The sequence below is a fragment of the Vulpes lagopus genome, chromosome 7 (genome assembly GCF_018345385.1).
Source record: "Vulpes lagopus strain Blue_001 chromosome 7, ASM1834538v1, whole genome shotgun sequence".
Lineage (NCBI taxonomy): Eukaryota > Metazoa > Chordata > Mammalia > Carnivora > Canidae > Vulpes > Vulpes lagopus.
This window is the reverse complement of record NC_054830.1, coordinates 20,747,977-20,764,803: the sequence shown is the minus strand read 5'-3', so window position 1 is coordinate 20,764,803 and position 16,827 is coordinate 20,747,977. Positions and strand designations below refer to the sequence as shown.

The following is a 16,827-nucleotide window of genomic DNA, read 5'->3' as shown; positions in this document are numbered from 1 at the left end:
AGCAGTGCTGGTGTCTGGACCAATGACAGCTGCCCCCAGAAGCTGGGCTTAGCACACTGAGTGGAAGGTCCCTGGTGCCAGGGGGCTGCTGTCCTGCTCTGGTCCCACAAGACCCGGCATACTCGCTCCTCAGCTTTGGGTGTGTGGCTCTGGGTGTCTTAATGCTTGACCCAACTAGCCCTCAGCTGAGAGGTGGGTGTGTAATTCCTATCTCAGGGGGGTCACGGAAGGCAGACCGAGGCTCTCACACTTTGGAACCTGGTGGGGACAGGACCTCACCTGCGAGCTGAGCTGCTCAGAAGACAGCTTGAAGGTGGTTGTGATTTTCTTGGCCAGCACATTGGCCTCATTGAAACCAAAGGAGTAGAGGGAGATCTCCGCGATCATGGCGTAATCCGGAACCATCATGGCCACCGGCCGGAAGAGCGCCTGGGGCATGGGGTGCCTTGTGAACGTAGAAGCAGGCCTCCTCCCCCAGAGACCCACCTGCCCTCCGGACCTCCTGGTCCTAGAAGGCAGGCTCACTGCCCTCCTGCGCTCGGGTGCTTGGATTCCCCCGCGCACCTTGCCCGCCAGAGCTGAGGCTTGCCGTCCCCTGCGGCTGGACCACTCTGCCATTAGTCCTTTGTGTTGACCTGAACTGGCTCCCTGACTTCTCCCAAGCCCGAGGACAAGCCTGGAGCCTCCTCTCCAGGGCTAGGGGTGGGTCTCAGGACCCCCGGGGCAGGAGGGTTGCCCTGGGGAATCATAGTCCCTGACGTCCAACGGCTGTCATGTCCCTGCATAAGCACTTGAGCACATCTGAGGCCACCGCTCCTGTGCTTTCCAGTACCCTGGGAAGCCTCTTGGGCCTCCCTGCGCCTGAACTCACCTTCAGGTTATCGGGCAGCTCCGTGCGGCCAGCGTATCCCGGGTTCATGGTGATAAACACCGCGCAGGATGGCACAAGTGGGATCTCAACGCCTTCAAACATGAAGCGTTCCACCTGCAGGGGCGTAGGGGCTGACTCATCCACCTCCTCTCTGGATGGGGCCCCTTGTCTCTGTAGATGCCCCATCCCGGCTATAGCTGCTCAGCCCCAGGAAGGAGGGCTGGCTCCTCTCTCAGCATCTAGCCTCAGACCTCCGGTCCTGGTGGGTACCAGTGGCCTCCCAGGTGCCAGCTCCCTGAGGTCTTCATGCATCTCCTGCTACTCACACCCTCCCCCCGGTTCTTGACACTGGTTTTCCTAGACTTGGGCAAGCTTAGTTCTGACTAGGACCCAGAGCCCCACTAGGGTGGGGTTGGGCACCTGTTGGCTTCCTAGTTCTTGTTGCCAGGAGGAGACTCCTGGCTACTCTGATGGAGGCTAGAAAAAGGACAAGTGGCTGGTGCTTTCCATAAGGGTCAGGATGTTGGAGGGACCACTTCATCCACCACAGCTAGAGTGGGACAAGGACGTGGGGTTCCCTGACTGGCTACAAAAACCCCTCAGGGACAGTTCCACAAGGGGGAGTGCGATAGCTCTGTGAGATGAGAGAGGCTGGCCTCAGGGCAGGCCTTAATTCCCCGGCTTTTGACAGTCACCAGTATTGGGAGCCTGTGGCAGCATGGGCATTCTGGGGACAGTTGAAGTGATGTGGTGGTAACTGTGAGGAGCTGTAGGGTAGTGGTGGAACCCCAGATGCTCACCCGCTGCTGCTGAGCCTTCTGGATGGTGGTGATCTGCTGTGCCACCACAGATAGCACCTCAATATCAATGCGGTTGAACTCATCGAAGCAGGCCCAGGCCCCAGCACTAAGTGAGGTAAGAACAATGGGTGGATAGGAGTTCAGAGCCCTCCTGACACCCTCAAGGGCTCCCTGCAACTCCGCTGGGAGGAAGCCTCCAATGGCCATCTTGGCCAGCTCAGCCGTATTCCCACCACCCACTGCCCCATCCAGGGCTCAGGGGCTGAGCCTTTAATTCTTATTATTCCATCCTGTTCCCTTCACCATCCTGTGAGGCTCCTCTCAGGCAGTGTCCCTGGGAAAGGTCAGCCTTCCTGTCCTGTCCTGTACCACCCTCATGCCCAACCTCACCTGGCCAGGCCCTTGAAGAACTTGCCCATGGCCATGAAGTCGAGCTGGTCCGAGCAGTTGAACACCACGGTCTGGATGGCCAAGGCCTTGCCCAGGTCTTTGGTGGTCTCAGTTTTTCCTGTGCCAGCCGGGCCAGCTGGGGCACCCCCAAACTTGAGGTGCAGAGCCCCGGTCAGAGTCAGGTAGCACCTGCAGGAGTGAGAGGAGGTAGGCATGGGCCACACTCCTCCCTCAGGATTCCCAAAGACTTAAGGAGAGAGTGTCTTCCTGAGTTGGGCCCTGTGGGTGGTGATGGCTCCTGGTCCTCCCTCCTGTTAGGGCCCCAGGTGTGCCCAGCTTTGGCTGCTGGGGCCAGGATGGGAGCCCTTAGCCATCTGCCCAGGGGAGGCCCCCGCCCTGCCCTGTGGCCCTGCAGATCTTTGCTCAGGGACCAGTCGGGATGGCCGACCGATGACCATGCTTCACTTTCCTTCCTCAAATCCCAATTTTAAAATTCAGCTGATGCCGAATACAAGTGGCCAGAGGAAATGAGTGATTATTTTAGTGATTATCACTTTTTTTTTTTAATGATAGTCACACACACAGAGAGAGAGAGGCAGAGACACAAGCAGAGGGAGAAGCAGGCTCCATGCACCGGGACCCTGATGTGGGATTCGATCCCGGGTCTCCAGGATCGCACCCTGGGCCAAAGGCAGGCGCCAAACTGCTGTGCCAGCCAGGGATCCCTGTTCATCACTTTATAAAGGGATTACCTGTTCTTCCTCCTAAGATCAATTTCTCTGGTACATTGAAAGGAGGCTTTGACTGATGAAATTAGTAAAGCTCACACCCATTAGATGCTTACTGACTGCCATGCACGTGCTAAAAGCTTTACATTTCAGCCCATGAAATTCTCATGACACCCTGAGGTATCATGAGAGGGGCAGAGAGGTACAGAGAGAATCAGGGAATGAAGGGTCCAGTCACCTGTCCAAGGTTACCCAGCCTACGAGGGGCAGAAGTGGTTTTGAACTGGAAGCCTGTACTCCAAACCTGCACTGTTTTAATGAACTGATGCATCATGGACTCACTGGGCCTTGTGGTCCCTGGACTCCTAGGCCAGCCAGAGCTGGAAGGAGGGCACCAGGGTGGGGAGGGGGGTGCTCACCTGTCGGTCAGGGGTGTGATCACGAGCCTCCCGCTGTTGCCCAGGTACTCATAGCCGTAGATGAACTCGGCATTCACAGCACGGATGTACAGATCGTTATTTGTCCAATAGTACCTGGCATTGCAGGGAGATAGGTTCCTGGGCCATGGGCACCATGGGCTACTAGGGACGGTATGTGGCCGAGGAGAGATGGGGATGAGGGTTTGTCCCAGGGCCCACTGTCAACTGGCTCTCCACCCTCCCTGGCCCCCTGGGCATGGCCAGTCGAGGGACCCCAGGCTTCTCACCTCAGCTGCGAGATCCACTCAAAGTCGTTCACACTGACTATGTTCTCCTGGATCAGCTTGCTTACCACGTCCTTGGCATGAACCTCAATGACAATTAGTGCTGACAGCACGGCCCGTTGTATGCGAGACAGCTTCCCCCGCACCAGGGCCACCAGGTCACTGAGCTATGGGAGCAGGGGGACACAGTCAGATATTGGCATGGTTGAACTGCAGGGAGGCTTCCTCTCCTGTGCACAGATGGTGGGTTTCTGTTGGGAAGAATCTCTCTATCCTGGGGGGCTCTTGGTGGTCTAGGGTGGGAAGGGGTGCAGAACTGGGCAGGAGGGTGGGCAGGGTATTGGTCACATGGGAAGTCTGGCAGGACAGCATGCATGGCATCTGCCTCCTTATAGCATATGGAGACTTGTGAGCCTTTGGAGGCCATGTGGTGGAGCCTGGCAAGGAGCTTGAGGGAGGAGTGTGGTGAGGAACTGGGCCCTAGAACAAGGAGAGCCCATTTGACAGTGCAGGAAGGCCCCAGATCATGGCTCCCTCACTGACCACTCAGAGAGGGGCACCTGTCTGGCCTCAGAGCTCTCCTCCTATGGGTGGTGGGTTGTGAGGCACTCATTTCAGGGCTGTCTGACCTATTGCTCTTTGGATCTCCAAGCCCCTTCCAGGATCAATATAGGAAAGCCCCCCAGAAGGAGAAGTTTCTCCCAGGGTGTGGGGTATAAGGGGGAGCAGATGGTGACTCCCTGGACTCCCACCTGCTGAGCCAATTGGGGGAACAGCTGGTTACTGAGGTTACCGATCCCCAGCGCTTCTGCCACCTCCATGGTCCAGTAAGTCTGGCACCCAGCGATGGTCACCTGGCCAGGCCACTTTAGAACCCACTGGGTCCTGGGCATCTAGAGAAATAACGCAAGTGGGGCTGATCGAGGCAGTGGTGAGTCCTGACCACATATCCTCTTTTTTGATTAAGCTTTGTCTGTGCTTCTAGGCCCAAGTAGTTAATTCCACCTCAGAAGCAGAGAGCCCATTAAGCTCTGGGCGTCTTGGGTTTGAGCAGAGACATCTCTTCCTCAGCAGAGGAGACTCTGAAGCAGAGGGATGGGAGCCTAGGATGAGGAAACACAGTCCTGATTCAAATCCTGATTGCCACTTTCAAATCACACGCCTTCGGACAGAAAACATCTCTGAACTGACTCTGTAGGATAAGAGATCACAGGTGAACTGCTGACCATGGACTGAGAGAAATAATGTTGGGGAGGCCCAGGGCTGGCCCAGGTTCACAGTGAGTGCTTCAAACCCAACCACAGCAGCTGGTCATTATCAGGGGCACATTTTAAGATTCCTCCTCCAGCAGCCCCAAGGACCACCTGCCCCCAGAGATCCTCTGGCTGAGGGAGCAGAGTCTGAGGGTGAAAGGCAGGCAGGCAGCCCTGTGATGAAGCAGGGTTTCACCAAGGCGGTGCTGGGATGGGAGGCATGGCTCACTGTGGGGTAGGCCTTGATGGCTCTCTCGATGATGTCCCGCACGCTGGTCTTCATGCTTCGCTCTACCTCCCGCAGCCAATCCTCTACGTTGCTGGATGGGTAGATGGAGAAGGACAGCTGCACCTCTTCACCCTCGGCTGAGTACATGTGTGTGATCGCCAGGTCCTCCTGGAACATCAGCTGTGGGCAGGGGTGGAGCAAAAACAGCCTTACCCCATGCGTGCCCAGAGGCCTCAACTACCTCGGTCTCAGGGCTGGCCCTGACCCCGCCACTACTCCCTGCGCCCCCAAACCACATGGGGGCCACATGGGTCTGTCTTGTCCCCAGCTGTGGCCCAGCCCACTTGGGGAGGAGGCTAAGCCTGCCCAAGGGGCCCCCCCTCCCACAGGCCTGTGTGGCCTCCCTTATAGGTGAAGACAAGGAAGAGGTGATTCAGGAGCCTCTGCTCCATGGGTTTCTCAGTCCAACCAGCACCTCAGTGCACGGGGAGGGGTGGGCAGGACCCGGCTGAGCTGGGGGCTCTACGGCTGCCCTTCCTCCCATAGGCCCCAGCTGTCTCCAAGGGCCAGGAATCAATCTCATGAACCACCACCTCCTGCTAAAAGGACTTGAGGCCAGAGAAGTTCCTGCTAAAAGGACTTGAAGCCAGAAAAGAGCTGTCCTCCCTGGAACAGTGCCCCAGAGCTCCTGGGCCTGAACCCCAGGCCCAGCTACCCACCCGGGCAATGTTCTCGAAGCATTTGCGCAGGTGAGGCTGCACGGCTGTGGGGTCCTTCGTCTGGGACAGAATCTCAAGTAGTTCATCATCTGACAGGAAGTAGAATCTGCCAGCAGAACAGGGGTGAGGGAGCAGGTCAGGCAGCCTGTGTGCCCCAGCCCCATGGGCAGACACTGACAGAGTGGGCACGGGCCAGGTGGGACCCACCTGGGGAAGGCGCCCCGCTTGGTCTCCAAGTACTCGCTCAGGCCCTTCTGCACCATGTCTAGCAGCTTGTTGCAGTCCCGCAGGCTGTCCAGCAGCCTCTGGTCAGAGCACACATTGATTACCTGCATAGTCCGGGCCAGAAAGCAGAAGTGAGCATGGTCAAACTGGGAGATGGCAAGGCAGGGTCAGAGGGCACCCATGCTGGCCAGAGACCCCAGTAGGTACTGAGAAGAAGGGACGGCAGGAAAATGAACTCTGAGCTAGGGCCCACATCCATCACTCCTGCCAACCCACAGAAAACAGTCTATGGCCAAAAACATCAGGGTTAGGAGCACCTGGGTGGCTCAGTTGGTTAAGCATCTGCCTTCGGCTCAGGTTGTGATTTCAGGGTCCTGGGATTGAGTTCTGAGCTGGGCTCCCTGCTTAGTAGGGAGTCTACTTCTCCCTCTGACCTTCCCCCTGCTTATATTTCTCTCTCTCTCTCTCTCTCTCTCTAATAAATAAATAAAATCTTTTTAAAAATTAGGATTAAACAAAACCAAGGAGTTTGATTTGTTGTGGGACTTGTCAGAGCCTTTAAAATCCTCATATAGGGGTGCCTGGATGGCTCAGTCAATTGCACATCCAACTCTTAGTTTTAGCTCAGGTCATGATCTTGGGGTCCTGAGATCAAGCCCTGCTTCAGCCTCCACACTCAGCATGGAGTCTGCTTCAGCTTCTCTTTTTCCCTCTCCCTCTGTCCCTCCCTGGCCCCTGCCCCCCTCACATTCTCTTTCTCTATATATATAATAAAATAAACAAATAAAATCCCTAAAATCCTAATGTAGGGGGCACCTGGGCAGCTCAGTTGGTTAAGCATTGGACTCTTAGTTTCAGCTTAGGTCATGATCTCAGGGTTATGGGATCAAGTCCCATGTCTGACTCCACACTCAGCGCAGAGTCTGCTCATCCTTCTCCCTCCCCCTCTGCTCCTCCCCTTGTTCACATTCTCTCTCTCTCTCAAATTAATAAATACACACACATATATATTAGGATATATAGATATAGATATCCTAATGTAGACTGCAAATCTTCAAGGGGAAAACCAACTATCCCATTTCTGAGGAATATCTCTCAAGAGTGGGGAGTCGGGAGCCTGGGTGGCTCCGTGGTTTAGCGCCACCTTCAGCCCCGGGTATGATCCTGGAGACCCAGGATCAAGTCCCACATGGGCTCCCTGCATGGAGCCTCTTTCTTCCCCTGCCTGTGACTCTGCCTCTCTCTCTCTCTCTCTCTCTCTCTCATAAATAAAATCTTTAAAAAAAGGGGGGGGGGGAGTCCACTCAGAGAGACACAGGCCTTCCATCCATCCCATTCAGAGGGAGAAGAGGCAAGGGTCCTCAGTGGTCCCAGTGCCCCCCCACTCCGGTCCCCATGAGCTCGCCTCACGGTTCTCATAGGCATTCTTCATGATCTTCCTCCAGATCCGCTCCATCGTCTGGTAGCGCTTGCTCTCCACAGGCAACTGCCGATTGATGTCCTCGGAGCTGAAGATGGGCTCCAAATAGAGCCAGGCCCGTTGACAGTTCAGCCACTCCTCCAGCACCTCCTGGACAGGGCACGGACCATCAAGGCCTGGGGTTCACGTTAGGTCCTGTCCCCGCTGACCTGGGGATCTCACCCGACCAGAATGCTGGGCAGAGCACTGGACATCAGAGCGAGCATCCTCGGGAGGTTTTCCGGGTGACACTGCCAGCCACAGTGCTCCAGGGAGCCAAGGCTGCACAGAGGCCCCAGCCTCCAGAGAAACTCCAAGTGCCCCCACAGGACACCTGAGTCTCCAACACAGCCAGGGGAGCCTCTCTTCCCTACAAGAGAACCACACTCACACCAGTGAGCCCTGCAGTCACAGAGGAGGGAGCCCGGTGCATGGAAGACCAAACCAGTCTCCTTTCTTGGGAGGAAATTTGGGTCTAGGACTCTAGGATTCTCTCAGGTGTCCCGGAATTTGAGCTTGAGATCTCTAAAATACTCTCTGAAACCTCAGTCTGAGAGGAAGACACCTCCAAAATAAGCCACTTTATCTTCTACATTCAAATTCCTCTCTATGGGGATCCCTGGGTGGCGCAGCGGTTTAGCACCTGGCTTTGGCCCAGGGTGCGATCCTGGAGACCCGGGATCAAATCCCATGTCAGGCTCCCAGTGCATGGAGCCTGCTTCTCCCTCTGCCTATGTCTCTGCCTCTCTCTGTGTGTGTGTGTGACTATCATAAATAAATAAAAATTTTAAAAAAATTTAAAAAACAAAACAAAAAAACAAATTCCTCTCTATGGAGGGCACCTGGGTGACTTAATTGGTTAACTGTCTGCCTTCAGCTCAGGTCATGATCTCAGGGTCCTGAGATTGAGCCCTGCGTTGGTCTCTCTGCTCAGTAGGGGTGGAGTCTGGCTTCTCCCTCTCCTTCTGGCTCTCTCTCAAATAAATAAATAAATAATAAAATAAACAAAAAACGAATTCCTCTCTATGGATTTATCTCTTTTCCTATCAATGCAAACTTATTCATTCATTTATTAACTCATTCATTCCCTTCCTCTGGAGATGTGTGCTTTGACCAGTTCTGTGCCAGGTCTGTGCCACACCCACGTGGGCATCAGAAGGAAAAGAGGGAAACAGGATATGGTCCCTGCAGTTGAGGCCCCCACAACCCATGAAACAGCCAGTTCTGCCTCTGAATCACCAGGGGCCCAACATGTGTGACTTTATAAGAGGCACCAAGGGCTACCTTGCCAGTGAATGCAGGGGAATCAGTGAATGCTGTGGATGCTGAGCTTTGGAGGAGGTGGCAGCGAGGGATAGAGCTCCAGGTGAAGGGGGCAGTGTGAGCAAAAGAGGGAGATCTGGGGACAATGCTGACCAACTCAGACATCTTTGGGTGATCCAAGGAGCATACAGATATAGCTTCTGGCCATCACTGGAGGCTCCTGAGCAGCTCCCATGAAGGGCCCAGGGAAGGGACTATAAGAATCACACCAGTAGGCCTAACCCTAGGACAGTCCTCCAAGGCTCAGCAGATAGCCCTTGCTCTGGCCTTGAGAGCCCTACAGAAGGGTCATCCCCAGTGCCCTGACCCCTTCACCCCAAGTCAGCTTCAATGAGATAGGAATGGGAGGCACAAAGCAGAGCAGACAGGACATTGAGGAGCCTCAGGCCTTGTGATGTCCAGCCCAGAAAGTTCTGAGACTGGAGGTCCTAGTGGTCTCAAGACCAGGTATCTCATGTCCCGCCCCAGCCACCGCACTGGACCAAACACTGGCTCCACCCTCACATCCTGACTCGCCTCCTCTGGTAGTCACACCTCAGAGATAGCGGGCCTCCTACTAGGTGCTCTGCCCTGAATGAGAGGCCTGTTAGAGACCAGGGGCAGGCCGACCTGGATAAGGCACTCCACTCCTTTGAGCCCCACCCAGATGCCAGGTGGGGCTGCCTCTGTGAGGGCTGGAAGGAGTAAGTGAGGACAGGGAGGGCCCACCTGGGTCAGCTTCAGCTTGTTCTCCCAGGAGTTGATGCGTTGCTCAAAGGGTTTCTTGTAGGGCGAGAAGGACATACTCTGGGTCATGACAATATGGTCGTCCAGCAGCTGTGAGGCCTCATCCGGGCTCTTGAGGATATAGGTCTCTGTCTCCTTGTATGGCAGCACATTGAACAGGATGGTTGACCACTCCTTCTCCATCTTGTCCAGTGCCTGGTGTGAGGAGCAAGCCAAGGCTGGGTCCTGCCCAGGAGGGAGCTGGCCCACATGCTGCACTGGACAGGGAAGAGCAGGCTCTGCCCAGCCATGACCTTGGCCATCTGGCAAGTACTCTCCATTGGGCTGGTCACCAAATCCCCAGGGGGACCTTGTCTGAATTCAAGGTCAGCTGGTACTCACATAGGTGCTGCACATGCACAGCATATACACCTATGCTAGGAGGCAACTAAGGTGCTGACTAAAAGCTCTGGCCCCAGTTCTTGCCTTTACTGACTATGTCACCCCAGAAAGTTGCTGAACCTATCAAAGCCTTAATTTACTCATCTGTTAAATGAGGGTAATACTATCAGCTCCTTCCTGGGTCAAGAAGTATTTGAGAGGAGTGACTAAGTAATAATAGGGATGGTGAACACTGCGCCAAGCACTTTACATACATGATTAACCTATTGAATAGAAGATACCTCAAACCTCTGAACCTGGTGAGTGACCCCAGGGATGGGGCCCAGTAGTGTCATTCTTGCATGCCCTGGGACAGGGCCTGGGTGGGGCCAGGTGGGCCTCGTGGTGGCCACCCACCTGCTCAATGGCATACTCCTTGCCAGCCACCTCAGCCACCTTGCTGATGCTCTCGATGTGGTCCTGCAGGTTCATCTCGAGGCAGCGCGCAAAGGTCAGATTGGCCTTGGGCCGGACGTTAATGTTGATCTCATTGGACAGCACCTCCCAGTGCCGGTTCCGCATTCCAGGGTTGCGTAGCCCCTGGATCAGCGGGATGTATGGCTTGAATTCCTCGATGCGGGCTCTGATGTCTAAGGCCACGTCCTGACAGGCTGCCAGGCAGGACAGACAGGTGTGAGAGGCAGCCAGCACAGGCAGGGAAAGAGGGGACAGGCTGGCTTGGCTGCCTACCTGGTATGTCCTTGAACTGCTTCACACACTTGTGCATGGTCTTAAAGGACTCGATGACATTCTTCTCCAGCTGCTCAGCATCAATGGCTGACAGGGGGTCATTCATCCAGCTCTCAGACCAGCGCAGCCAGTCGGAGGCTGTGGTCCAGAGGTCTAGGTAGGGCTGGAACTCCTTCACCATCCTGGTGAGCTTGTCGTACTGCAGGGGCACATGAACCAAAGCTGTCTTGGGGTGCTTCCCAGTCTCTCTCCACACTGTCCCTTCTTGGGCTAGGTCCTTGCCCCTTCCTTGTTCCTGGCCACTGTCCCTGATCCTGTCCCCATAAGCCCTGGCCTGGCCTCCCTTCTTCCTGCCGCCTATAGGCTCTGGGCTCTGAGTGGCTCAGCAAGGCCTCCTGCCGGATTCCAGCCAATGTCCTTGCACTGAAGGCCAGGGCCAGGTTACTTCTCCGCAGCCTGCTCAGTCCTACCCGCCAAGTGTCAGGGCTTTGCCACCCAGGAGCTGGGTTCAGATATGGCCACAAATGCCATGCGCTCTTCCTCAAGCCCTAGGGTTTAGGGGACAGCATGCCCTCAGGAGGCCTACATTGGTGATGGGCAAGCCGAAGATGCGCTCTCGGTTATTATACAGCATCGCCAGCTGCTGGCAATCCTTCAGCTGCTTCTTGACCCGCCGCACCTCATTGGCGATCTCGTGTGCTCGTGCAATCTCCACATGGGTGGAAAAGCCAGCTACCACCAGCTGTGGGCCAAAGAGCAAGGGGTCAGAGGCCTCTGGGACCCCAACCATGTCCATGCATCCCCACACACACCCAGGGGCCCGAGGTCTCCAGGCATCAATGCCTCCCGGTTCTGAGGGTGCTTTCTTCTCTCTGAGTAAGCAGGTTCCTGGCCCATCACAAGCAGTCTGACACAAGCAAGGTCAGAAGGAGACCTAGTTCCCTGAACAGTGTTCATTGTTTTGCCCATTGAGGCTTGGAGTACACAACAGAGGAATTTGGCCTCTTTGCAACCTTGAATTTTCTGGAGCTTGCTGGCCAAGCATCCTTCCAGCCATTTGTTCTTTCACCTGCCAGTTCACCCACCATGCACGCAGGAGGCCAGGCCTGGCCCTGAAGTGCATGCCTGGGGTGAGGAGTAAGGTACAGCAGAGGCCTGAATCAGCCCCACCTGCAGCCCCTCCAGCTTCTCCTGGAAGTTGTTCTGATCCATGATCTGGATTTTGTGGAACTTTTCCTCATCTTCTATGTGCTGCTGCCGTACCATCTCTATCTGTCCAAGGATCTTAGAAGGCCAATTGCTAGCAGCCCACCTGGAGAGGACAAGGGTGGGCATTGGGGGAAAGGTCACAGCTGAAATCTTGGGTGCCCAGGCCAGGCAGGGGCATCCAGGGTAAAGGGGGTGATGGGGGAATCCAGGTAACAGCTGGAGCCAGCCAGGGCGGAGCAACCAGGAAGTGCAAGTGAGCAGGAGGCAGCCACTGCCACCATCAGGGTCAGGGTGTGGGCCTACCTGGCAGGGCAGGCAGTGCCTACCCTGCAACTGTGGTCTGGGAACTGTGGTGGGCACCCAGAGAGATGCAGGTCCAAGATGCCCAGGGCAGTGATGGGGCAAGAGGGAGAAGTGTCGGGAACAAGAGAGGTGATGGTGGGCTCCCCCCTCACTTTCCAGGATCTTGAGGGGCCTCACCTCCCATGAGGCAAAGCAGCAACCTCTAGTCTGCATTTTGTTAGTGACCAACCAGGGCCACCAGGCCAGCTTCCTTCATATTGGACCAACGACCTTGGCCTGGCTGAAGTGGGGGGGGCTCTAGAATTCAGGGCTTCTGCCTGCATCTGGCCTAGGACTGCTGACCCTGGGGGAGGGCCACACTGAGTACCAGGCTGCCCTGTAAAGTGGGTGCCTTGGGGCTCTTGGCAGAGCTCCAGGAAACAGTGCCAACTTCTTCCAGGCCCTGACATCCTGAAGGCACCTCCAGTCTGTGAGGCAGGGCGGGCAAGGGGTTCTGGGGGCCTTGGTAAGGCCATCCCAACCTAAGGCTATTTCCCATAAGGCTCTTGAGCTGAGTAGGGACAAATGCTTCTCCCTAAGGACTGACCACCAGACTGGCTTTGCCATGTCTCAGCACTCCCAAGGATCCCAAAGGGCGTCCCACAAACAAGGGGATCCCAGACCTGTGTGAACACGTGTGGGTCAGGCTGACAATAATATAGAGAATGGAGACAGGGTGAATGGGCAGCAGGGTCCCTGGACCAAGAGGGTCAAATGATTTCCTGCTGCACTATTGGCCACCTGGCCCTGGCTCATGTGGAGCCATGGTCTCAGACATCATGGCTGGAGTTTCTGGTGTGACCACACAGCCTGTGGCTACAGGGATATTTGAGAGCCATGTGTCTTAGCACCTCTTTTCCCATCCTCTGGGATGGGGACTAAGTTCCCACTCACTTGTCATTGAAGTCCTCTGTACTGAGATTGTAAAGGAATTCATCCATGATCTTGTAGTCATCCATGACCTTCACAATCCGCTCCTGCATGGATAGGTGGTAATGAGAATTGCATGTGCGGGACCCCAAAGTGGTTGAGCACTAAGGAAAGGCTGCTGTCTTCCAGAGAGGGGAGGATGGGGGCTGAGGAGGAGGTGCAGGGTGCATGGCCAGCATAGGGCTCAGGGCTCCAAAGGCCATGGCCACCACACCTCCCACTCCCAGCCCCCATCCCATACATTCCACCCTCCTGGCCTCCCAGATAGCATGACTCCGTACCTCCACCATGCACCCTACCTCAGAACCTCCCAAACCCCCATCCTCTATGTCTACCTCACCTCCGGCCTCAGGCTCCTCGTCTCCCAGCTCCCAGCCCCCCTTATGCCCACCTCACCTCTAGCCCCACCAGCTTCTCGGGGATGCCCTTCATCCACTCGCGAAGCTCAGCCAGCTCCTCAATGCTGTTGGGTTTCTCATAGATCTTGCGGCTGATGCTGCGAAACTCCTCACAGATCTGGTGGTAGGCAGAGGGCAATAGGCATGATGGCCTTTCCTGGGACTGCTACTCCTACTTGGATCCCAGTGTCTCCTGACAGGGAACTGCTCCCACTCCTCCATATTCTGCAGCTAACTTGCTGGGGAGCTGAAGCCTCCCTAGACTCCTGTGCCCAGCCATCATACGCATGGGACTTCTGAGGCCACTTGCACACCCTCAGCTCCATGGAATGGCCCATATTTTGGAGAGGTTCCCAGGTCTTCCCAAGTTTAGGAAAAGAGGTAGCAGTCCCCATTTCCTGGGACCTTCCATATGGGACAGCAACTCGCAGGCAGACTGCGGGTCAAGGCAGGGTGACTTCCAGATCCTTCCATTGGCCTGGGCATCTGCAGACACTCCTCACCTGCCTAGGGACAGCTTATTCATGGGAGCTCATCATGAATGTGAGAGTGAATGTGTTGTCGCAGTCAACACACCCATTGGGGCCAGATGGCTGGGCACTTACATTGTCCACTTCCTTGTGAAGGTTCTTGGCCAGGATGTCCAGCATGGCAGTGGCCAGGGCTTTGCATTTCTTGGACAGACTCTGCTTGACATTGTCAATGTTGATGTAAAAGGGCCCAATGATGACACTGCTGGGCAGTGAGCTGTCCAGGATCTCTTTTTCCCGTAGGTGGGTGAGCACCACCTCCCGAACTTCCTCAGCTGATGGGCAATGCGTCTGGTAGGCCCTGTGGACAGTGGGCGTACACGAAGGGCAGAAGGTGGTAAGTGACTGGGAGTCACACCGACACACAGATACCCTCAGATGTATGCACGCACTTGAGGAAGGTGGCGATATCATTGTTATTCAGCTCCAAATACTTTTGGTATTCCCTGGCATAAGCCTGCAGTGGGATCATGGCCTTGCGCACAGCGTTGGTGATGATGGCCCGCAGTTCTTCCACCAGTGGTTCGTGGAGCCCCACAGACTCCAGCAAGGGGTCGCCGCTGATAAAGATATCCTCCATCACCAGCTGCAGAGCCAAAGGCAGAGGCAGAAAACTGGATGAGCCATGGGGCAGTCAGGCAGAGGGGTTGGAGATGGGATCTGAAGCCAGAGTGGGCAGCACTGTGGCCAATCACAGACAGCATGGTGGGGGTCAGAGAGAGGGCTTGGTGTGGCATCTCTGAGAAATGCTGTGGACTAATTAATATAGGGCTCCAAGCCCCATGAACCCTAAGAAGGGGCAGCGTCTTCCTCTGCTTGGGCCTGACTCAGTCCAGTGTCCAGGAAAGGAGCAGGCAAAGCCATCAGGTCACTGGGGGCTCTGGCTAACCAGCAAGGGAGACAAGAGGGGCGTGGAGCTCCAGAAGCTCTTGGGCCAGGAGGAGTGAGATGTACACAGACATGGTGACGAGTGGGGACTTCTGACAAGGGGTCCTGAGTGTGGAGGTCAGTCTGAGTCCACATCTTAGCTGAAGAGAGGGGCCAGGAGCTGAGTGGGTTCAAGAGAGTGGAATCTGGCCCAGAACAGCTGTGGCAGTGGTGGGTGAATGAGCCGCGGGTAGAGTTGCAGGTCTGACACTCAGTCACTTTGTGCCCTTATGCTAGATTTCTCAACTCTCATGACAAAATGGGGATGCTAATGGTTCCCAGGGCAGCTTCTGGTGAGGATTAAGTGAACTATTCTAGAATTGAAGGTCTGAGCACACTGCTGGCCAGGCAGGATCCCCGAAATAAAGTTGAACTGCTCTAATACAGTAAGCCTGTGGCTCAGGTAGCCACTAGCAGCCAGGCCAGTAGGTGCCCTGGGCCTCAAACCTCGGCCATACCTTCTCCAGCTGGGGCACCGCATGCGTGGCCAAGATGCCCTTGTCAAAGAGGTTGAGCAGAGATGTCTCGAAATGCTCTAGTGGTGTGCTGTAGTGCACTCCCGAGCCATCCAGCACCAGGTCCACAATAAACAGGGGGTTCTTCCGGGGCCTGTGGGGTAACAGTTGGGCTGACCGTGAGCAGGGACCTGAGGAGGCCTGTGTGCAGGAGATCCAGCTCTCTGCCCTTCCTGCCAGCACCATGGCTCTTGAGCTTCTGTGTGAGAATTGCCTCCTCCCTCCTTCCAGAAACCTCTAAGTTACCAGAAAAATGCAGACCAGCCAAAGATTACTCTATTTCTGCCACTTGCCCAGGAGTCCACGGGGAGCAGGGAGAGGGAGGACCCCCATGCAGTCCTGAGGTCATCAGGACAGGTTAGCCAGACCCTGGGCATTTGCAGCACCTACGCTCTCCCTGGAAGGTCACCATCCTTGGCTTCAGATACCTACTACAAGCCAACAACCCTCAGGCTTAGATCCCAGCCTGGCCTCCCTGCTGCACTCTGGATTGCAATCCACCACCCATCTGGACCTTTATCTTTTTTTTTTTTTTTTTTAACATTTTTATTTATTTACTCATGAGAGAGAGAGAGAGAGAGAGAGAGAGAGAGAGAGGCAGAGACACAGGCAGAGGGAGAAGCAGGCTCCATGCTGGGAACCCGACATGGGACTCAATCCCTGGTCTCCAGGATCACACCCTAGGCCAAGGCAGCGCTAAACCGCTGAGCCACGGGGGCTGCCCCCATCTGGACCTTTAATGGGCATCTCAAACATTCTGTGTCCCCTGACTCCCGCCAGCATCCCTCAGGGCTCGGTGCTAGCGATGGACCACGGGAGGCAGCTCGTCTTCCCCCTGCCCTGCACTGAACATCTTCCCACGGCCAGGTCCATAGCACTGCCACCCAGGCATGGCCCCAAACCTGCCCCACTCCTCCCAAGTCCCAGCCACATCATCCCTTGCCAAGACAATGGCAGGAGTCTTGAGCATTTTTGAGTCAGATGATAACTCCCCTTCGATGGCTGCTGACCACACTTAGAATAAGCCTAGCCCCTGACGGTGACCCCAGGAGGCTCTGCAATCTGGCCGGTCCCTGCAACCCCTCCCACATCTTGCCCGGCCCTCTGCACTCCAGCCATAGCTGCCAGCCTTTCCTGCCCTGATTGCCCCCAAGGTCTTTCTCCCCTCCTAGCCTCTGCACATACAGGTCTCTCCACCCGGTGCCCCTCCTTCACATCTCCTCAGCCACTTCCCCCTCAGGCTCAGTCTCAGTCTCACATCTTGACTCAGATGACCCTGCCTGCCCCCCAGAAGAGTCCCCTGCCCCACCCAGAGATGTGCAAGCCTGAGCTGGTGGGACATTCCCTGCCACCAGGGCCATCTGGGACCTGGCAGTGCTGGGCACCCTGGTCCTGGCTGTCCTGCTCCCTCCACTCTGTGCCAGTCCAGCTACTGGGGCA

General features: G+C 55.8%; 1 protein-coding gene across 1 annotated transcript in view; it reads right to left on the bottom strand.

The window, feature by feature from the left end:
- DNAH1 (dynein axonemal heavy chain 1) overlaps window positions 1-16,827 on the bottom strand; it is a 76,341-nt gene that overhangs the window by 31,631 nt on the left and 27,883 nt on the right. The window contains 21 exon segments of the mRNA XM_041763152.1: window positions 280-429; window positions 872-985; window positions 1,672-1,777; window positions 2,062-2,250; window positions 3,209-3,322; window positions 3,496-3,659; window positions 4,245-4,385; window positions 4,975-5,154; window positions 5,694-5,799; window positions 5,901-6,022; window positions 7,324-7,488; window positions 9,409-9,621; window positions 10,204-10,457; window positions 10,537-10,735; window positions 11,123-11,278; window positions 11,707-11,848; window positions 12,982-13,064; window positions 13,414-13,533; window positions 14,021-14,246; window positions 14,338-14,531; window positions 15,331-15,481. Of these exon segments, the coding sequence (XP_041619086.1) occupies window positions 280-429; window positions 872-985; window positions 1,672-1,777; window positions 2,062-2,250; window positions 3,209-3,322; window positions 3,496-3,659; window positions 4,245-4,385; window positions 4,975-5,154; window positions 5,694-5,799; window positions 5,901-6,022; window positions 7,324-7,488; window positions 9,409-9,621; window positions 10,204-10,457; window positions 10,537-10,735; window positions 11,123-11,278; window positions 11,707-11,848; window positions 12,982-13,064; window positions 13,414-13,533; window positions 14,021-14,246; window positions 14,338-14,531; window positions 15,331-15,481 (3,289 nt within the window).